Source organism: Myotis daubentonii, chromosome 3 (genome assembly GCF_963259705.1).
Source record: "Myotis daubentonii chromosome 3, mMyoDau2.1, whole genome shotgun sequence".
Classification (NCBI taxonomy): domain Eukaryota; kingdom Metazoa; phylum Chordata; class Mammalia; order Chiroptera; family Vespertilionidae; genus Myotis; species Myotis daubentonii.
Genome location: NC_081842.1, coordinates 31,483,068 through 31,502,079, shown reverse-complemented (window position 1 = coordinate 31,502,079; position 19,012 = coordinate 31,483,068). Strand labels below are relative to the sequence as shown.

General features: G+C 39.2%; 1 protein-coding gene across 6 annotated transcripts in view; it reads left to right on the top strand.

Annotated features, from left to right (window-relative positions):
* PHC3 (polyhomeotic homolog 3) overlaps window positions 1-19,012 on the top strand; it is a 73,652-nt gene that overhangs the window by 13,017 nt on the left and 41,623 nt on the right. For all 6 annotated transcript variants that reach the window (XM_059687005.1, XM_059687004.1, XM_059687002.1 and 3 more), the window contains exons 5-6: window positions 10,502-10,660; window positions 13,344-13,442. In XM_059687005.1, the coding sequence (XP_059542988.1) occupies window positions 10,502-10,660; window positions 13,344-13,442 (258 nt within the window). The remainder of the gene's footprint in view (window positions 1-10,501; window positions 10,661-13,343; window positions 13,443-19,012) is intronic.

Sequence of the window (19,012 nt, the reverse complement as noted above, 5' to 3'; positions counted from 1 at the left end):
AAGGGCATGTACCTGGGTTGCGGGCACATCCCCAGTAGGGGATGTGCAGGAGGCAGCTGATCGATGTTTCTCTCTCATCGATGTTTCTAGCTCTCTATCTCTCTCCCTTCCTCTCTGTACAAAAATCAATAAAATATATTTTAAAAAAAATTTAAACTGTGCATGCCCTTTCATATGGCACTCTCATTTTTAGTGATGTCATTTACTAACAAGGACAGATAATTATGCAGAAATTATGTAGATAATTATGCAAATATGCATGGTTTATAATAGTGAGAAATTATAAACAATATACATGTCCTTTAATTGAGGATTAATTTTACAGAGAGACTTAGATTTTCATTAGGTATTAAGCTGAAAAATAGCAAGAATGTATAGTATGATCTCATTTACTTTATTTAGGTTATTCTATTCTTCTTTCAGTTCTAAACTTTCCATTTGGTTCTTTATATCTTCTGTTTCTTTGCTGAGAGTGTATTTTTCACTTGATTCAGTCAGGCTCATAACTGCTTATTCAGAGATGATTGCTTTAAAATCTTTCTCAGATAATTTTATCTTGTCTTGGTGTTGGCATTTATTTATCGATTGTCTTTCATTCAGCTTGAGAGCTCTTTCTAGTTCTTTAATACAGTGAGTGATTTTTGATTAAAACTTGGACATTTTCAGTATTATGTTATGAGACAGGTTCCCCATTTGGTCTCCATTGATACCCAAGGGGGTGCTCCTCGTAATTGCTGAGTGGGGGTGAGAGTTCTGGCTCCTCACTGGGCCCCCACTGATGCTTTTCTGGCTGGCAGGGATAGGACTGCTTCCCATATGGTCTCCACTGATTCTGCAGGGAACAGGTGGTTTTGTGGTGGTGGTCTGTTACTGCCTGGCTGGGATTAAAGTCTTGGCTCTCTACCTGGCCTTCTCTGACACTAACCCTTTGGAGGGAATAGGGGGATTGGAGTGCCTATTAGTAGGTCTTTGCTGGTGTGGGTGTGGGTGGGGCCACAATGTTTTCTGTGAAGTAGAGCAATTAAAACAAAACAAAACTTGCTAGGCTTTCTCTTTCCTGGTCTTTTGGCTAGAAATAGCAGCCTTCTGTTGGGGCTCCTTCTTGTCTGTGCCCATTGATGTTTTAGTGGTACAGTCTTCTTTAGCCCAAAGTTTGGGTTATATGAGAAAAAAAGAAATCCCAGGGAGCTCACACTCACATTGTTTACTGGGTCCTGAGGTCTCTAGCCAGTCTGCTATTCCCACCTTTGGGATTATCTTATGTTTATCTAGGGTTTTTAGTAATAATTAGGAAGAGGAAGAGGGAAAAGTATGTCTATTCCATATTTCTGAAACAGAATTCCTTCATTTAACTTGCTATTTTTTTTTAAACTGATTTCAGAGAGAGGAGGGGAGAGGGAGAGAGAGAGAGAAACATCAATGATGAGCGAGAATCATTGATCAGCTGCCTCCTGCATGACCCCAACTGGGGATTGAATGTGGAACCTGGACATGTGCCCTGACCAGGAATGGAACCACGTTCTCCTGGTTCATAGGTCGACGCTCAACCACTGAGCCACACTGGCTGGGCTTAACTTATTTTTTAAAAGTTATATCTATATAACTGATTATGCAGGAAGAAAATCTTAATACACAACAAACTGTTAACCAGTGGTTATTTCTGATTGAAGAACTTTATTTTATTGTTTTTTATATTGCCTAAGTAAAATGTGAATACACTCTCATTGTCCAAACGACAGACAATACAAGTGTATAGAGTGCTTCAATACTGTGACAGTTGATCTGGTAGCTTTGACTGCTACTAAGTGACTAATGGGCAGGTAGTGTGTACAGTGTGTATATGCTGGACAAAGGGATGATTCATGTCCCATGTGGGATGGAGCGGGATGGTGTAAGATTTCATCATGCTACTCAGAATGACATGCAATTTAAAACTTATGGATTGTTGCCGAAACCGGTTTGGCTCGGTGGATAGAGCGTCGGCTTGCGGACTGAGGGGTCCCAGGTTCGATTCCGGTCAAGGGCATGTACCTGGGTTGCGGGCACGTCCCCAGTAGGAGATGTGCAGGAGGCAGCTGATCGATGTTTCTCTCTCATCGATGTTTCTAACTATCTCTCTCCCTTCCTCTCTGTAAAAAATCAATAAAATATATTAAAAAAAAACCAAAAACCTGTATTTAAAAAATAAAATAAAATAAAATAAAATAAAACTTATGGATTGTTTATTTCTGGAATTTTTCACTTAATATTTTTGGACTACTTTGTGAAAAGCAAAACCACGGATAAGGGGGGACCACTATGCATTATTGTTTGTATATACAGTGTAGTCATTTGTCTCTCAACATGTTCTTCTCATATGTGATTTACACACACAGAGACATTTGTATGTAATTATATAAGTAAGATTATACTACATGTAATTCTGTAGTAGTTTTCTCTTAACGTTAGGTCATTAAGATATTTTCATTCCATATAATATAGATATACATTATTTTTTTTATGTCTGTGTACTGTTTCTCCCTGTAGATAATACTCAGTTGATTCTGATCAGTCAGTTGTCAGCAGTGGCTCTCAAATGGGCTTTGACTCTAGAGCAGTAATAGCGAACCTTTTGAGCTCGGCGTGTCAGCATTTTGAAAAACCCTAACTTAACTCTGGTGCCATGTCACATATAGAAATTTTTTGATATTTGCAACCATAGTAAAACAAAGACTTATATTTTTGATATTTATTTTATATATTTAAATGCCATTTAACAAAGAAAAATCAACCAAAAAAATGAGTTCACGTGTCATCTCTGACACGTGTGTCATAGGTTCGCCATCACTGCTCTAGAGAGTACTCTGGGCCAGAGACCCTGTGTAACCTTCTGTTGGGGACCCAAGAGGTGGTTGGGAGTTAAATGGCTATTCTTAGCAGACTTGGTTTTATCTGGTGACTCTTGGAATCAGTACCAGTGGGAAGAGACTCCAGTAATAGGACTCAAGCAGTAAGTTCCTTTATGAAGTGTGGGGCCAGGATTGGCCAAGGCTTTAAAGTGAAAGGGACTTAGGAGTGTTGGGATGTAATTGACAGAGAAACTGTAAAGGGCATCTGGTTCAGGTCAGTGGAACAAAGCAGGAAATAGAGGAGAACCTTACCAGTTGTGGAAAGGAATGAAAGTTTCTGTTAGGCCAGCAGTGGAGATGACTTCTTGCAGAGGTGAGGACTAATCTACGCACTCTCACGGGTTGAGCATTGATTAGTAGACATTGCCTGACGTGTTATTTGCTATATGGAACTTAAAAATAAACATGATATTTGTTCTTTGATCTCACTACGTAGACAAAGTGAAATGCAATTCAGGTGGTTAGGAAGTAACTATTCAGTTTTCTCACTTCCTTTTTTTCTTTTTAAAGACCAAGAAAAGTATTCTGTCTGTACTTTGTGTTCTGTTTCCTTAAAGAGTATTCAGGCATTTTAGCTATCAGCCAATCATTTTTTAAAAAGACTTTTCTTATGTTTTTGTTTAAAGAGTGTGTGGTTTGTGCCTCTTCCTCCCCCACCCCATCACTGACTGAAAAAAGTGCCAAGGCATTATTACTGCAGACCGACCCAGATTATTGATCGAGCTTTCAAGGTATAGGAAAGCCCCTGAATGCCAAAATACATGAGTTGGAAAACCTGGGTTCAGTTTTGCACTGCTAAGTGATTTAATCTTTGGAACAAGGCTTTATTCAAAATGTCTATTTGTAGAGTGATATAGAAAAAGATTACATTTTGGGGGGTTTCTTAATAATTTATTATATAGCACATCAAAAATTTATTATCTAGCACATCTCTACATTTTTACTCTGCTTTGTTAAAGGCTATACCTAAATTATTGTTTCTCTCTAAATCTGTCTCTCACACACACACACACTCATGTTCTTTGTGATGGACTTATATATTACATTAAAACTCTGAAATATGCCTTAAAATAACATGGTATTTATTAACTTAATAAACTTATTGAATGAAGCACTTTTACGGATATTGGATATATGAAGATGAATAACACATGGTCCCCACCCTTAAAGGAAATAAATTATTGTTTAGAAGGGTAGAAGTATATGCCAGAGTATCTGGAAGATAACAGACAAAAAGAAGGTACAATAGTTTTACTATGGGATGTGGGGATGCCTGGAAAAGCTTATTAGAGCTGAAGATTTTTGAGAGGGAGTTGTTCACCGTATAGGTGGAGAGGTGGCAGGGCTTGGGGGCATTCAGTCCAGTCCAGAGCATTATTAGCAGGGCCGTAGAGGCTGGAGAAATCATGATATTGCAAATAGCTTCATATGGCTAATGTGAAGGGTATTGTATAGAAGAGTGGGAGGACATGGTGCTAGTGAGTCAGGAGAGGTTGAATGTTATGCAGAAAGTTTTTAAATGGTTAATTAATATTAATAAAATCAGGGAAAGATTATCTGGCAAGGAGGGGGAGGCAAGATTCCAGATGGGGGATCAATTTGCACCTGCTAAAGAAATCTAGATGGAAGTGCCACCGGCCTAGACTCTCAAACTAAGTGATTAAAAATCAAAATGAGAATGAGGAGAATAAAGGTAGAGAATCAATAAGATACATGTATGGTAATGGAGAGGGAAGAATCAGTATGACTTCCAGATAATCTGTTTTGGGGGATTTTAAAAGATGCTGGTGGCCATTTGAGAAGAAGCTGTCTTAAGAAGGAATAATAATAAGTTCGATGTTTGAGACATCCAGTAAGATGTCTTTGGTAAGTAATTGGATCTGGAGCTCAGAATAAGAGTTTGTCTTCAAGGATTAAGAGTAATCATGATTGAATTTTTTGACACTATGGGAATAGATGTGATACTTCAGGAATTTAAGAAGAGAAGTATTAAAGATAAAACATGAACATTTTGGAGATGGGTCAGAAGGTTGAGAAGGAATGGTCTGAAAGAAATTCACTGAATTTGTTGGATACACTGATTATTGTTAACAGGAGTTTTAGTAGTATGCTAGGAGTAAAAGCCAGATTGCAGACTAATTCTGTATATTATGTTTACTGAATTACAAGTTTAAGTATTTCATTAAAATTAAGAAATATTGAAACCAGAAACACCAATCAGAAAGGATATATGCACCCCTATGTTCATAGCAGCACAGTTCACCATAGCTAATATCTGGAAACAGCCTAAGTGCCCATCAGTAGATGAATGGATTAGAAAACTGTGGTACATCTACACGATGGAATACTATGCTGCTCTAAAAAGGAAGGAACTCTTACCATTTGCAACGGCATGGATGGAACTGGAAAGCATTATGCTAAGTGAAATAAGCCAGTCAATGAAGGAAAAATACCACATGATCTCACTCATTCATGGATAATAGAGACCATTATAAACTTTTGAACAATAATAGATACAGAGGCAGAGCTGCCTCAAACAGATTGTCAAACTGCAGCGGGAAGGCCGGGGAGGGTGGGGGTGCAGGAGGTAGGGGGGTAAGAGATCAACCAAAGGACTTGTGTGCATGCATATAAGCATAACCAATGGACATAAGACACCGGGGGATAGGGGAGGCTAGGGGACTGTCTAGGGCGGGGGGAAAAAATGGACACATATGTAATACCCTTTGTAATACTTTAAGCAATAAAAAAATAAATAAACAAAAGTAAAAACAAAAAAAAGGAAAAAAATTAAGAAATATTTAAAAGATACAGCTAAATTTAGAGAATTAATTAACCAACTTTTGTGTACCCTCTGTAAAGTTTTTAAAAAACTTTATCCTATCTAATAAAAGACAAAAAGGGTAATTGACCGTACCTTCGCTACGCTTTCCATGGGCTAATCAGGGAGATACGCAAATTAACCACCAACAAAGATGGTGGCCAGCAGCCACGCAGTTGAAGCAAGCAGGAGACTTGTTTGCTCCAGGGATGGAGGAAGCCAAGGTTCCCCGCCTGCTGCAGCCTGGCTCTGAGCTCCAAAAGCAACAAAGTTTCAATTATAGAAGCTAAACAAACCCCAGATACCTGCTTTCAGCAGGCCTTGGCCTCAGAGCTGGAGCGAGCAAAAGCCAGCTCTCAGCTCCAGTGACGGCAACAAAGTTTCAATTATAGAAGGTAAATAAATCCCAGAATAAAAAAAAAAAGAAAAAAAGGAGAGGCTGGGAGCTTCAGTTGCCGGCCAGCATGAAAATGGCCCTCAGCCCCTCACCCAGACTGGGCCAGGCATCCCAGTGGGGACCCCCACCCTAAAGGGGGTGTGGCCAGCCTGAAAACAGCCATCAGCCCTTCATCCAGGCTGGCCAGGCACCCCAGTGAGGACCCCCACCCTGAAAGGGGTGTGACCAGCTGCAAACAGCCATCAGCCCCTCACCCAGGCTGGCCAGGCACCCTAGTACCCCAATGGGACCCCCACCCTGATCCGGGACACCCTTCAGGGCAAACCAGCCGGCCCCCACCCATGCACCAGGCCTCTATCCTATATAGTAAAAGGGTAATATGCAAACTGACCCTAACAGCAGAAAGACTGGGAATGACTGGTCACTATGACACACACTGACCACCAGGAGGCAGACGCTCAATGCAGGAGCTGTCCTCTGTTGGTCAGTGCACTCCCACATGGGGGAGCTCTGCTCAGCCACAAGCCAGGCTGATGGCTGCCAGTACAGCGGTGGTGGTGGGAGCCTCTCCCACCTCCTCAGCAGTGCTAAGGATGTCCGACTGCAGCTTAGGTCTGCTCCCTGCTGGCAAGTGGACATCCCCCAAGGGTTGCCGGGCTGCCAGAGGGATGTCTGATTGCCAGCTTAGGCCCAATCCCCCGGGGAGCAGGCCTAAGCCAGCAGGTGGTCATCCCCCGAGGGGTCCCAGACTGTGAGAGGGCACAGGCCGGGCTGAGGGATCCCCTCCCCCCCGCCCCCCGTGCACAAATTTTTGTGCACCGGGCCTCTAGTTTTAAAATAATTGTAGACTCATAGGAAGTTACAAAAATAGTACAGAGACATCCTCCTCTATAACCTTTACTCAGCTTCCTCCATTCACGTGTTCTTTTTTAAATTTGTTTTGTTAATTCTCACCCAGAGATATTTTTTCCATTGATTTTTAGAGAGAACGAAGGGTGAGGGAGAGACAGAGAGAGAAACATTGATGTGAGAGAGACACATCGATTAGTTGCCTCCATGTCCCGGCTGGGTGCCAGGGTCCAACCCCAGCAGGTCCAGGGGTCCCCAAAGGCGTGGACGGAGTCGGCGAAGAAGGAAGGACACAGAGACAGCGTTCAGTTGATCAGCAGCCTAGCCAGGACCTCTAGCCAAGTTCTGTTCAGGATCTCCAGCCAAGTTCTGGTCTGGATCTCCAGAGAGGTTCTGCTCAGGATCTCCAGCCAGGTTTTGTGTCCATGTTCTCTTGCTAGGTTCTCCAGCCAGGTTCTGTCCAGGCTCTCCAGTCAGGTTCAGTGTCCAGGTTCCAGTCAGGTTCTCCTGTCAATCTCTGTAGTCAGGTTCAGTCCAGGATCCCTTGCCATGTTCTCCCGATAGGCTCTGTCTCTAGGCTCCGAGGCCAGTCCCTCTCCAGGATCCTCCAGCATGCTCTCTCCAGCGAAGTTCTTCTGTCTCTAGGCTCCGTGTAGGTTCTGTCTTCTTGATTCTGTTCTAAGTTCTGAGTGTTTCTGTCTTGTTACAACTGTATTTATACCAGTTGATTCAATCCTGTCAATCTCTATTACAAAGGTTAGGGCGTTTCTTATCTCCATTCCAGGGAGAAAAGATTATGTAGTTTAAGCATGATTATTCGTAGTTAAAGGGATTAATTACCCGCCTGGCACTTAGTTGAGGGGTTTTATCCCCTCCCTGACTTCAGGGAAAAATCCCTACCTGGGGAAACAACCTTACTCGGAGAGGTGACCTTGGTTAAAACACACAGCGCTAAGGGGAGCAAACATATTAAGAACAGTATGCCATATATGCCAGGTCCCTTGAAACAGCAAGGATGGACCGGCTCCCGGCAGCTGGGTACATGCCCTTGACCAGAATTGAACCCGAGACCCTTCATTTGGAGGGCCGACACTGTAACCACTGAGTAAGATTGGCTAGGACCACCTGCTCATTTTTTTTTTTTTAAATATATTTTATTGATTTTTGTACAGAGAGGAAGGGAGAGAGATAGAGAGCTAGAAACATCGATGAGAGAGAAACATCGATCAGCTGCCTCCTGCACATCTCCCACTGGGGATGTGCCCGCAACCCAGGTACATGCCCTTGACCGGAATCGAACCTGGGACCCTTCAGTCCGCAGGCCGACGCTCTATCCACTGAGCCAAACCGGTTTTGGCCCACCTGCTCATTTTAACAAATGTCCTGAAAGATGCAAGTGTTTGGGATGGATTGTGGAACTATACAGGTAGTGTCGATTTGTATTCTGTTCCTCTGCATGGTGCAAATCTGGAGTTTTGATTTTCATAGGAGCCTCTCTGCCCACACTGGGAGCAGGGCAGGTGGCAAGCTGCCTTGCTGTTTCTCAGGGCATATGGGTGGAGCTTCTCCAGCTTCCTTGTCACATATTAAACAGACCTTTTGAGGATCTTGGCTCAAAATAGGTGTTTTACTTCCAGCTTTCCCTGAAAATAAGCTCAAAAGTAGGTCTTCTACTAGTATCTCTGTAGGCCAGTGCCCCCTGAGACTACGTTGGTGTCAACTGGGACTTTAGATCTTTGAGTTTCTTCTTTTCTGGCACCTAGAAATCCTCCCCTCCCCCTCTTTTTTTATCCTCACTGGAGAACATGTTTATTGATTTTACAGAGGAAAGGAGGGAGGGTGGGAGAAAGAGAGAGACAGAGAAACAGAAACGTGGATTGGTTGCTTCCTGTATGTGCCTCAACCAGGGATGAATGTGCAACCTTTTGGTGTATAGGACAACACTCCAATCAAGCCCCTGACCAGGGCTCCCCCTTTTTAAATTCAGCTATACTAATTTTTCATGTTGATTTACCATTTTAGTGAGTGTATTTGGGCACATGTATATGAGAGTCCAGTCTGCCTTACTGCTTGAATCAAAAGTCTAATAAATGCTTTCTTAATTTCTTATTTCTTCATTTTATTCTCTGCATTGTCCACAAAAAGGATTTGAGGTCAGATTACATTACTCTCATTAAAAATATTATTTAGCCCTTGCTGGATGGTTCAGTTGGTTGGAGCATCGTCCTGTATACCAAAGGTTGCAGGTTTGATCCCCAGGCGGGGTATGTACAGGAGGCAACTGATAGATGTTTCTCTGTCTCTCTCTCTTTCTCTCTCTCTCTCCTCCTTCCTCTCTCTTCAGAATCAATAATAATAATAAAAACATATCCTTGGGTGAGGATTAAAATATATGTATATATTATTTATTTTTTAAATGGATGATACATGAATGTTGTATGAAATTGGAAAGATAAAAAAGGGTATAAAGGTCTCCCTTTGCCCTGTTCCCTACTTCACCCAGTTTGCCTTCACAGGTACAACGAGATACTAGTCTCTTACATATCCTAGAAATAGACTGTGCACTAGTTTTTGTTGTGTTGTTTTAAAATATATTTTTAATTATTTATGGAGGGAGAGGAAGGGAGAGGAAGATAGAAACATTGATGAGAAACATTGATCGGCTGCCTCCTGCCCGCAACCTGGGTATGTGTCCTGACCAGAATTGAACCAGCAATCTCTTTGTGCATGGGTCAATGCTCAACCACTGAGCAACACTGGCGGGGCACTTTAAAGGAGTGTGTATAATTTAATTTTGTAACCAGTGTTCAGGATTTTTTAAAAAATATATTTTATTGTTTTTTTACAGAGAGGAAGGGAGAGGGATAGAGAGTTAGAAACATCGATGAGAGAGAAACATCGAGCAGCTGCCTCCTGCACACCCCCCACTGGGGATGTGCCCGCAACCAAGGTACATGCCCTTGACCGGAATTGAACCTGGGACCCTTCAGTCCACAGGCCAACGCTCTATCCACTGAGCCAAACCGGTTAGGGCCAGGATTTTTTTATTTGCTTGACAAGTAGCAATTGTAATTTTTTCTTTCCTGGGAGTTTTTGAGAGAGAATGTTAACACTAATTATATGTTACATGTATGTTTTTATGTATATGAATGGATTATTTGTGTTTTAATTTTTGTTCACTTCAAAAATCCCTCAGAATGTGACAGAATCTGACAAAATAGTGTACACTGTTGGTTTGAATATTTTAGGTTATGTGGAATATTAAAATAATGGAACATTACCCTTTTTAGGAAGTAGTGAAAATGATATTTTAAGCTACTGGAATCTTATTGAAACATATTGAGGATATCTTTCAAAATTGTTCTAATTACTAACCAGTAAATGCTATTGTTGCATATATGTGCAAATAATTGCCCAAAGAAGTGAGGGGTTCTGTCAAAGTTGAAGTCCTCCTTTTTAGGTTCCTTAGCCACTGTATATACTATTGATTGCCTGACTTCAGCTTGTGTCATGGAAGCCTATGATCTAATATGTTTTCTTCCTTAGATCAACCTCTCCACTTCTCCTACACCTGCACAGTTAATAAGCCGTTCCCAGGCTTCCAGTTCTACCAGCGGCAGTATTACCCAACAGACTATGTTACTAGGGAGTACCTCCCCTACCCTAACTGCAAGCCAAGCTCAAATGTATCTCCGAGCTCAAATGGTAAGATGTGAGCTACCAAACTTTTTTAGTGTTTAAGGACTTGAGAGAGATCAAAATATTTCTTGATTTGATGTAATAAGAGACATTTTAAATATTTAAGTTACGTTTAACAAATTTTTATGTGCGTGTGCTCAGCTCTTGTATATTTATGTCATGAAAAATTCTTTTAATTGGTAGGCCTTCTTGGTGTTTCAAATAGTAACATGTGAAGCTGACAAATCTGTAACAGAGGAATGATTATCTTTTAATATCAGATTTCGTTGATTTCAAACCTTTTTTCATTTTAACATCTGAAACTGAGATGCATTTTATAATTGATGGCATCGTACAGTTATAATTGTACCTATAGTGATACATAAAACCTTTGTATATCATTGACATCTTAGATTTGAAGAAGATTTGATGAAATTGTTAGAAATGTTAAAAACTTGGTTGTTAACTATAAGTTAGAATTTATATTGTGGCATCTTCTGAAATCAGGATTGAAGTTTCTGGTAATTTACCAGATGGTTCTGAGCTTTGGTTATTCCCATCTCAAATTTTGTAAGGTGATTTGTGTTCTTAAGCTCACTCTGATCTTTTATTAATATAGGAAGGTTAATTTGGCTATTCTGATTTCCTGATTTAACTGCTGAGCTTCTTTAAGAAATGCAGAAATTGGCTGACATTTCTTTTATTTGATGTCTTTACATGTAGTTAGACAAAAACTTTGGCGCTGGCATATATTTACTTACTTTTCTTTTTTTTGTCCAGTGAACTGAATATATATCAGGATCCCCAGATCTGCACTAAAATTGCAAAGAAAGTTCCCCATCATATTTCTAATAGGAAACAGTGATATGACCTATCTACAGATTGTTCAGTAGACATTGCCATTTTTCCGTCATGAGCTCTTATTTAATAATATGTTTCAGAATTAAGCTGAATGAACCATTTGAAATGGTTGTAATTTGACTATTTTTGACCCCTTGGCAGTTTCATATGGTTCAAATTAAATAGAACATTTCTTTAGGTTTAGTGCTTTCAGTTGTTTGTACTGGAAATTAACTTCTTGTGAATGTTATATTTTTGTTTTGTTTAATTCACTTAAATTTACCAGTAATATACTATAAAGAACTGAAATATAAAAGATTTCTTAATTGATCATTTTAAACAGGAATGGTTTTTGAGGAATTGAATAACTCAATGCAATTTTGAAATAGAGTATTTACACATTCTTGGAAATAACTGTCATAATTTACTAAATTGGATTGAATAATCTCTGAATAGATTGTATTACCTTTTTAAATTAATGGCATTCTGTTTCAGTATTGAAAAAAAACAACAGTTGAAAAAAGATGGTGATTATTAGTAAATAAATCAAGTATGTCTTTCCTTCCTTTATTATTATTTTTTATGTAAAGCTGTTTTTTGTAAGCTGTTATTGAATTTTGACATTGAATTTTGTAAGCTGGTATTTACATTTAGAATGAATTTTTCTTTACAGATGTTTTTTAAATCAAGAGCAACCTAGATTTGTACTATAGATCCTATGTAGCTGAGTGAAATATTGTAGTGTAGTATATGCTCTAGTTAGCTTTTATGGTAAAGAGGACTGAAAAGACTTTTGGGAGTTTCTTTATGTGTTTCTTTAATTTGCATTCAAGAGCAGTGACTGTGATTTATGGATGTCTATCGTAACCTAAATTTTAGGAATCCTACCACGGTAGTTTTGAGTTGGGAGAAATCTATAATAATAAAAGCATAATATGCTAATTAGGCCAGACAGTCGAACAACTTTTCGGATGTCCTTTTGGATGACCTTCCCGAACCACCAGTGGGCAGGGGGTGGAGCCAGCAAGCCTACCCCGCCAGGCCAGCCATGGCAGTCCCAGTGCCATACCTTCTGCAGAGGCAGGGGTGGAGGGGACAAGGGACGGCACAGTCCCAGAGCCTCTGCAGAGGTGGGAAAGGGCGCGACTGCAGCTCCTCAACTTCCCATGGACCCACCCCCCGGCCAGCCTGGCCCCAGATCACCCCCACCCCCCATCAGTGGGAGTGGGGGCGGGGTCAGTGCTAAGGAGCAGTGAGCCTGGCTTCTGGTTGAGTGAGAAACACCCCCCCCCCCCACCATCCCCCCCCCCCCCCGTGCTCAGTCAGAAGCCAGGCTCACAGGCTCAGGGCTGGTGTGAGCCTCTCCTGCCTCCATGGCAGGCATAAGGAGTGAGAGTTCCTGGACTGCCAGAGCCCCTGACTGTGAAAGGGATGTCTGAGTGCCAGCTTAGGCCTGATCCCTGGGGGGGTCCTGGACTGTGAGAAGGCACAGGCCAGGCTGAGGGACAATGCCTCCCCCCCCCCCCCCCCCCCCCCGCCAGCCTAGTTTAAGTATAATAGTTTATTTGGGGCAAAATTTGGTATGAGGATTTCATATTACCAAAATACATATTCCTTTTTGAACACTGATTTATTTTTCTATTCACCAGAATCATGAACTGTTTCAAAAATGTTTATGATTTTTTTTAGTTCTCTATATCAGAAACTTCTCTTTGTCATGTAAAACCTTTTTTTGCTTAAGAGGGAATCCTAAATTGCATTGTCTTTCTGTCATGAATTTCAGTCTCCCTTGCCTGCTATACATTGTGTGTGAGACATGTTCTTTTGTCTTAGAGTATTTTTTTTTTTTTTGGTTTTTCTGTCTGTACAGCTGATTTTCACACCCGCTACCACTGTGGCTGCTGTACAGTCTGACATTCCTGTTGTCTCGTCGTCATCGTCATCTTCCTGTCAGTCTGCAGCTACTCAGGTGAGCTTGTCTAGCTTCATAACGTGGTGCTTGAGGTCTGGATCTTCAGGTTAAAGATAAACATACATTGGAGTTTAAGTAACTGATCATTTTAGTGCTCTTTGTCCTACATTTCAGATTGAAATTTAATAAGACACTATAAGAATTTCAAGAAAATTGTTTTTTCTTCTATGGAAATTATAATGCCATTAAACATGGATATTTAGGTTATTTGACATAAATGAAAATGAGTTTTCAATATTACATTGTGTTTAGTTCTATTGTATAGCAGATTTATTTTTTGTTATGTGAGATGCATTCTTTGTGTAGATTTCTTTGCAAGCAGCTATGTAATAACTAAGTCAAGATGGATTTTAATATTAAAAATGAATTAAATTGGGTAAGTTTTAAATTAAAAAAATAGAATATTACTTTGCTTAGTACTATGGAAAAAGTGAGCCTTAACTTTCTCCTCATGTAAGTTACAAAAATAAATAGAAGTAGAATATAGACCTAAAGGTAACAGCTGAAAGTACAAAACCTGTAGAAGAAGAAACAGGAAATATCTTCACAACTCTAGGGTGGAGAAAGCTTTCTTAGGTCACAAAAAGCACTACCCATAAAAGAAAATAAGAGTTTATCAAAATTAAAAATTGTTCTCAAAAGACATTGTTACAAAAATGAAGAAGCAAGTCACAGAAAATGTTCACAATACATATATCTGACAAAGGACTTGTATTCAGAAAATGCAAAGTATGCTTACAACTCAGTACTAATATGAGCAATTCAATTAAAATTGGGGGAAAGATTTGAACACTTCACAAAAGAAGATATACAAAAGGTCGACAAGCACATGAAAAAATGCTCAGCACCATTAATCATTATAGAAATGTAAATCAAAACCACAATGAGTATCACCACACATTCACTAGAATGGCTGAAATGAAGGAGACTGATTCTGGAGAATGTGGAGCAGCCATATTCTCAAAACATTGCTGGTGAGGATGTAAAGTGGTACAACCACTTTGGAAAACAGTTTGTCAATTCATTATAAAGTTAAACATATGCTTAACATGTGACCCAGCAATTGTACTTCTAGATGTTTACTGTGAGAGATTTGAAAACATATATCCACATAAAGATATGTAAACAAATGTTCATAGCAGCTCTATTCAGCCCCAAACTGGAAACAACCAATGTTATTTAACTCGTGAATGTACAAATTGTAGGATATTACTCGGAAATTTAAAAATATTAAAAAAAACGAATGCATCTCAGAAACATTATAATTTGCCCAGCCAGCATGGTTCAGTGGTTAAGTGTCTACCCGTAAACCAGGAGGTCACAGTTCAATTCTCGGTCAGGGCACATACCCAGGTTGTGGGCTCAATTCCCAGTGGGCGGTGTGCAGAAAGCAGCTGATCCATGATTCTCTCTCATCATTGATGTCTCTCTCTCTATATATATATATCCCTCTCCTTTCCTTTCTCTGAAACCAATAAAAAGAATTGAAAAAGAAATAGTATAATTCAAAAAAGAGGCCAGACACCAGAGTGTCCATACTCTGTGATTTATTTACATGAAATTCCAGAACAGGCAAAACTAATCTATAGGGAAAGAGATTGGATTGGTGGTACCAGGGTCAGAAGGTAGGGGAGATTGATGTGGAAGGGGCATGAGTGAACTTTCTGGGTGATGAAAATATTCTATATCTTGATTGGAGTGGTGGTAATATGTTGTATAGATACGTCAAAATTCACTGAATTGGTTCATTCATTTTATTGAATGTAAGGTACACCTCAGTAAATTTGGAAAAATGAATGAGTAAATTTTAAATTAAAACAATTGAGTAGAATATTACTTTTTCCATAGAAATTAGTATATCTTAGGATCATCCTTGGCTTATTATTATTATTTTTAAATATATTCTTATTGATTTCAGAGAGGAAGGGAGGGGGCTAGAGAGAGAAACATCAATGATGAGAGAGAATCACTGATCGGCTGCCTCCTGCACACACCCCACACTGGGGATCGAGCCCGCAACCCGGGCATGTGCCCTGACTGGGAATCGAACTGTGACTTCCTGGTTCATAGGTCGACACTCAACCACTGAGCCATGCTGGCCGGGCAGCTTCTTAGTTTTAATTTAATAGTCTCAGTCTTCTGGTAAAAAGCAAAAAATGACATAGTAATAGTATCCTTTGTTAGTTTTCATAGATCTCTTTATGTTATATTTTATCCTATCTAATAATAGACAAAGATTGAAATTGACCATACCTTCACTACGCCTCCCATCGGCTAATCAGCGAGATATGCAAATTAACCACCAACAAAGATGACGGTTAATTTGCATACATAGGCGTAGCGGTGGAGCTAAGACTGAAGGCGCCTCTGGCCGCCAGAGCTTGAAGGCGAGAGGCTTGAAGGCGCCTCCAGCCGGAGTGAAGGCCTGGGTCCTGGGTGCTGGAGGAAAACCGGTGCCTGCAGCCAGGGGAAGGGAAGGCCTATTGCACGAATCTTTTCATGCAACAGGCCTCTAGTTTAATAATAAAGGCCAACTTTAATATATTAATATATAAAGATGTTGAACAATTAAATTCAAGTTTTTCCTAATGGCTCTGTGATCCTCCACAATTCCTGAACTTTGTTGGACTTTAGTTTTTCCATGTTTACAAAATGAGACCTTTGTTTTTACTGACTTTAAGATTTTTTTCAGCTCTAAACTTTTTTTTAAAATATATTTTATTGATTTTTTTACAGAGAGAAAGGGAGAGGGATAGAGAGTTAGAAACAGCAATGAGAGAGAAACATCGATCAGCTGCCTCCTGCACACTCCCCACTGGGGATTTGCCTGCAACCAAGGTACATGCCCTTGACCGGAATCGAATCCGGGACCCTTGAGTCCGCAGGCTGATGCTCTATCCACTGAGCCAAACCGGTTAGGGCTCTCAACTTTTTTTTGCAAATGTCTCTTTGTGAAATGGATTTGTTGAAGTAATGATTTTGCTGTTTGTTTTTTAAGTATATTTTTATTGATTTCAGAGAGGAAAAAAGGAGAGAGATAGAAATATCAATGATGAGAAAGAATCATTAATCAGCTGCCTCCTACACTCCCCCCTACTGGGGATTGAGCCCGCAACTTGGGGCATGTGTCCTGACCAGGAATCAAACTGTGACCTCCTGGTTCGTAGGTCAGTGTTCAACCACTGAACCACACCAGCTGGGCGGTTTTTTTTTTTTTAAAACCTAATAAGCTAGACCATTATCAACTTCCAGAATATTTTCTATTTTATTTTTTATTTATATTTTCTTCCAACTGAAATTTTAATTGATTTACAAGATGTATACAATAAAACAAGATAAAATAAAATAAATGTAAAGCCTGCCAGGAAAAGTCACAAATAAAGGAAAGTGGCATGGAGGTAGGAGTGAGGAGGCTCTTCAGATTATATTCATGGACTTAATTTCAACTCCCACTTCAGTTACTTAATAGTTGTGTGGCTTTAGACAAGTTACTAAACATCTGTAATATTCGTACATACTTCCAGGGTGGGTGAATAATGAGTAATATGTATGTGTCTAGAACATTATAGGCACTCGTTAGTATCTTTTTTTGCAAGTGGGGGAACAGGAAGACCTGAGTTCAAATTCTGACTTCAGCAACTGTTGCCAGCTTTGTCACTTGCTAGTTGATTGATTTTGGACAAGGTCATAGTATAGCATAGTGTATAAGTTTGGACTCTGAAGCCAGATTCTCTGGGTTCAAATTCATGCTCTACCACTTTCTTATTGGATATCCTTAATCTCTTGCTTCAGTTTCAACAATACAAAATAAAATAAATATTTATAAAATAATTATAATGCTAATTTTATAGGTTTGTAGTGAGGATTAAATATGTTAATAAATGAAAAACAGAACAATGTTTCATACATAGTTAGCACTCAATAAACATTAGCTTTTATTACTAGCTTTTCAAGGCCTCAGTTTCTTCACTGTAAACTAGAAATGATAGCTCAAAGTTGTTATAAGGAATACATGAGACAATAATTATAAAGTACTTAGTATTCTGCCTGGCATATTAGATATCACATGCCACTAATTACTATTTTTGTTATATATTGTCTAAAGACGAGTAACAAATTTGGTACTTAGCTTTGAAGTAGCTAATAGTGAAGAAACACAGCCATCTAAAAGATTGACAGTTTCCAAGGTAAAATAAATGAGTTAGGAAAATATAACTAACATGCTCTCTAGAGCACAATCTGTCTTGTGTGGTCTCATGGAGAAAACATATTACAGTGTCTTTAATAGTATAATGAACATAGTAATTTACAAAAGTGGCTTCAGTTTGATGTGACACAGGTATGAGGCTTTGTGATAATATGACTTAATTGAAAGGTAGACTTTAGGAGCCTTTAGAAATTTATCTACAAATGTTTTTCTCTTCTGTGATTTTGAAATGGCAGTGAGGGAGACTGGAAGTGGTAAATGATGCTAATATTTTGAATATTCCAGTGGTAACTTTCTTCAAGTTCAGGGCTCTTAGTTTTGAAAAATTTGTGCTTCACTTTGTTAATTTTAAAGCTTATATTTTCAGTTTTTAAAATAGTGTGTAATTGAGAACTACCAAATTTCAAGTTTTATTTTAGTACTCTTTTTAAGTGATAGAAGCCAGCATAATAGTTCATTGTTCCTTAGTAGTAAAATTTATTTATAGCATACTATGAAAAAAATAAGAAATTCAGAGTATTTTACTCTTATTTACTATTTTAAATGTTCTATCCCTTCTCCCCACCCTTTTTCCAGAAAGATATCATAGAACTAAAAATATGTTTGTAGAAGAGTAAGAAATCTTACTTGCCATGGCTATCTAGGGAATGCTGTGAGAATTGAGAAGAAAACAGCCCTTTGGATTTAAAATCTAAAAACTTGGCTCTTTTGCCGCCAATGTGATATTAATTCTTAGTTTCCTCATCTGCAAAGAAGGGATGTTGCTGTAATTCACAAAGTATTTCTTAGATTCAAATAGAACAATCAGTGTGAGAGTATTTGGGTAATCCACTATAAAAATGTAAGGTGTGAAATTAGCAAAAATACTTCACGTGAAATTTAGGATTTTTCAAAAGTCAGAAAAATTTCTATAATTTGATCATAGTTTTTGTTTAGATAAAATAAAAGTTGGACTTCAGAGTACACTGATATTCTTTATTTAGAAAGGGTGTGTTTTCTTCAAAAGTGAGGCTCTCAAGGAAATCTGACTATGTGATCTTCCTGTTAATAGCTAAATTAACTTTGTAATATACTTAAGTATAGTTTAAAAGTTTGAAATATAATATTTAAGCCAAAATGACCACAGATAGGTATTATAGCCATAGTGTAAAATTTATTCATATAAATAATACATAGTATAATATATAATATACTAGAGGCCCGTTGCACGAAGAGATTCGTGCAATAGGCATTCCCTTCCCCTGGCTGCCGGCACCGGTTTTCCTCCGGCACCTGGGACCCAGGCCTTCGCTCCAGACGGAGCCTTCAGTCTTCGCAGCTTCGCCCCTATGTATGCAAATTAACTGCCATCTTTGTTGGG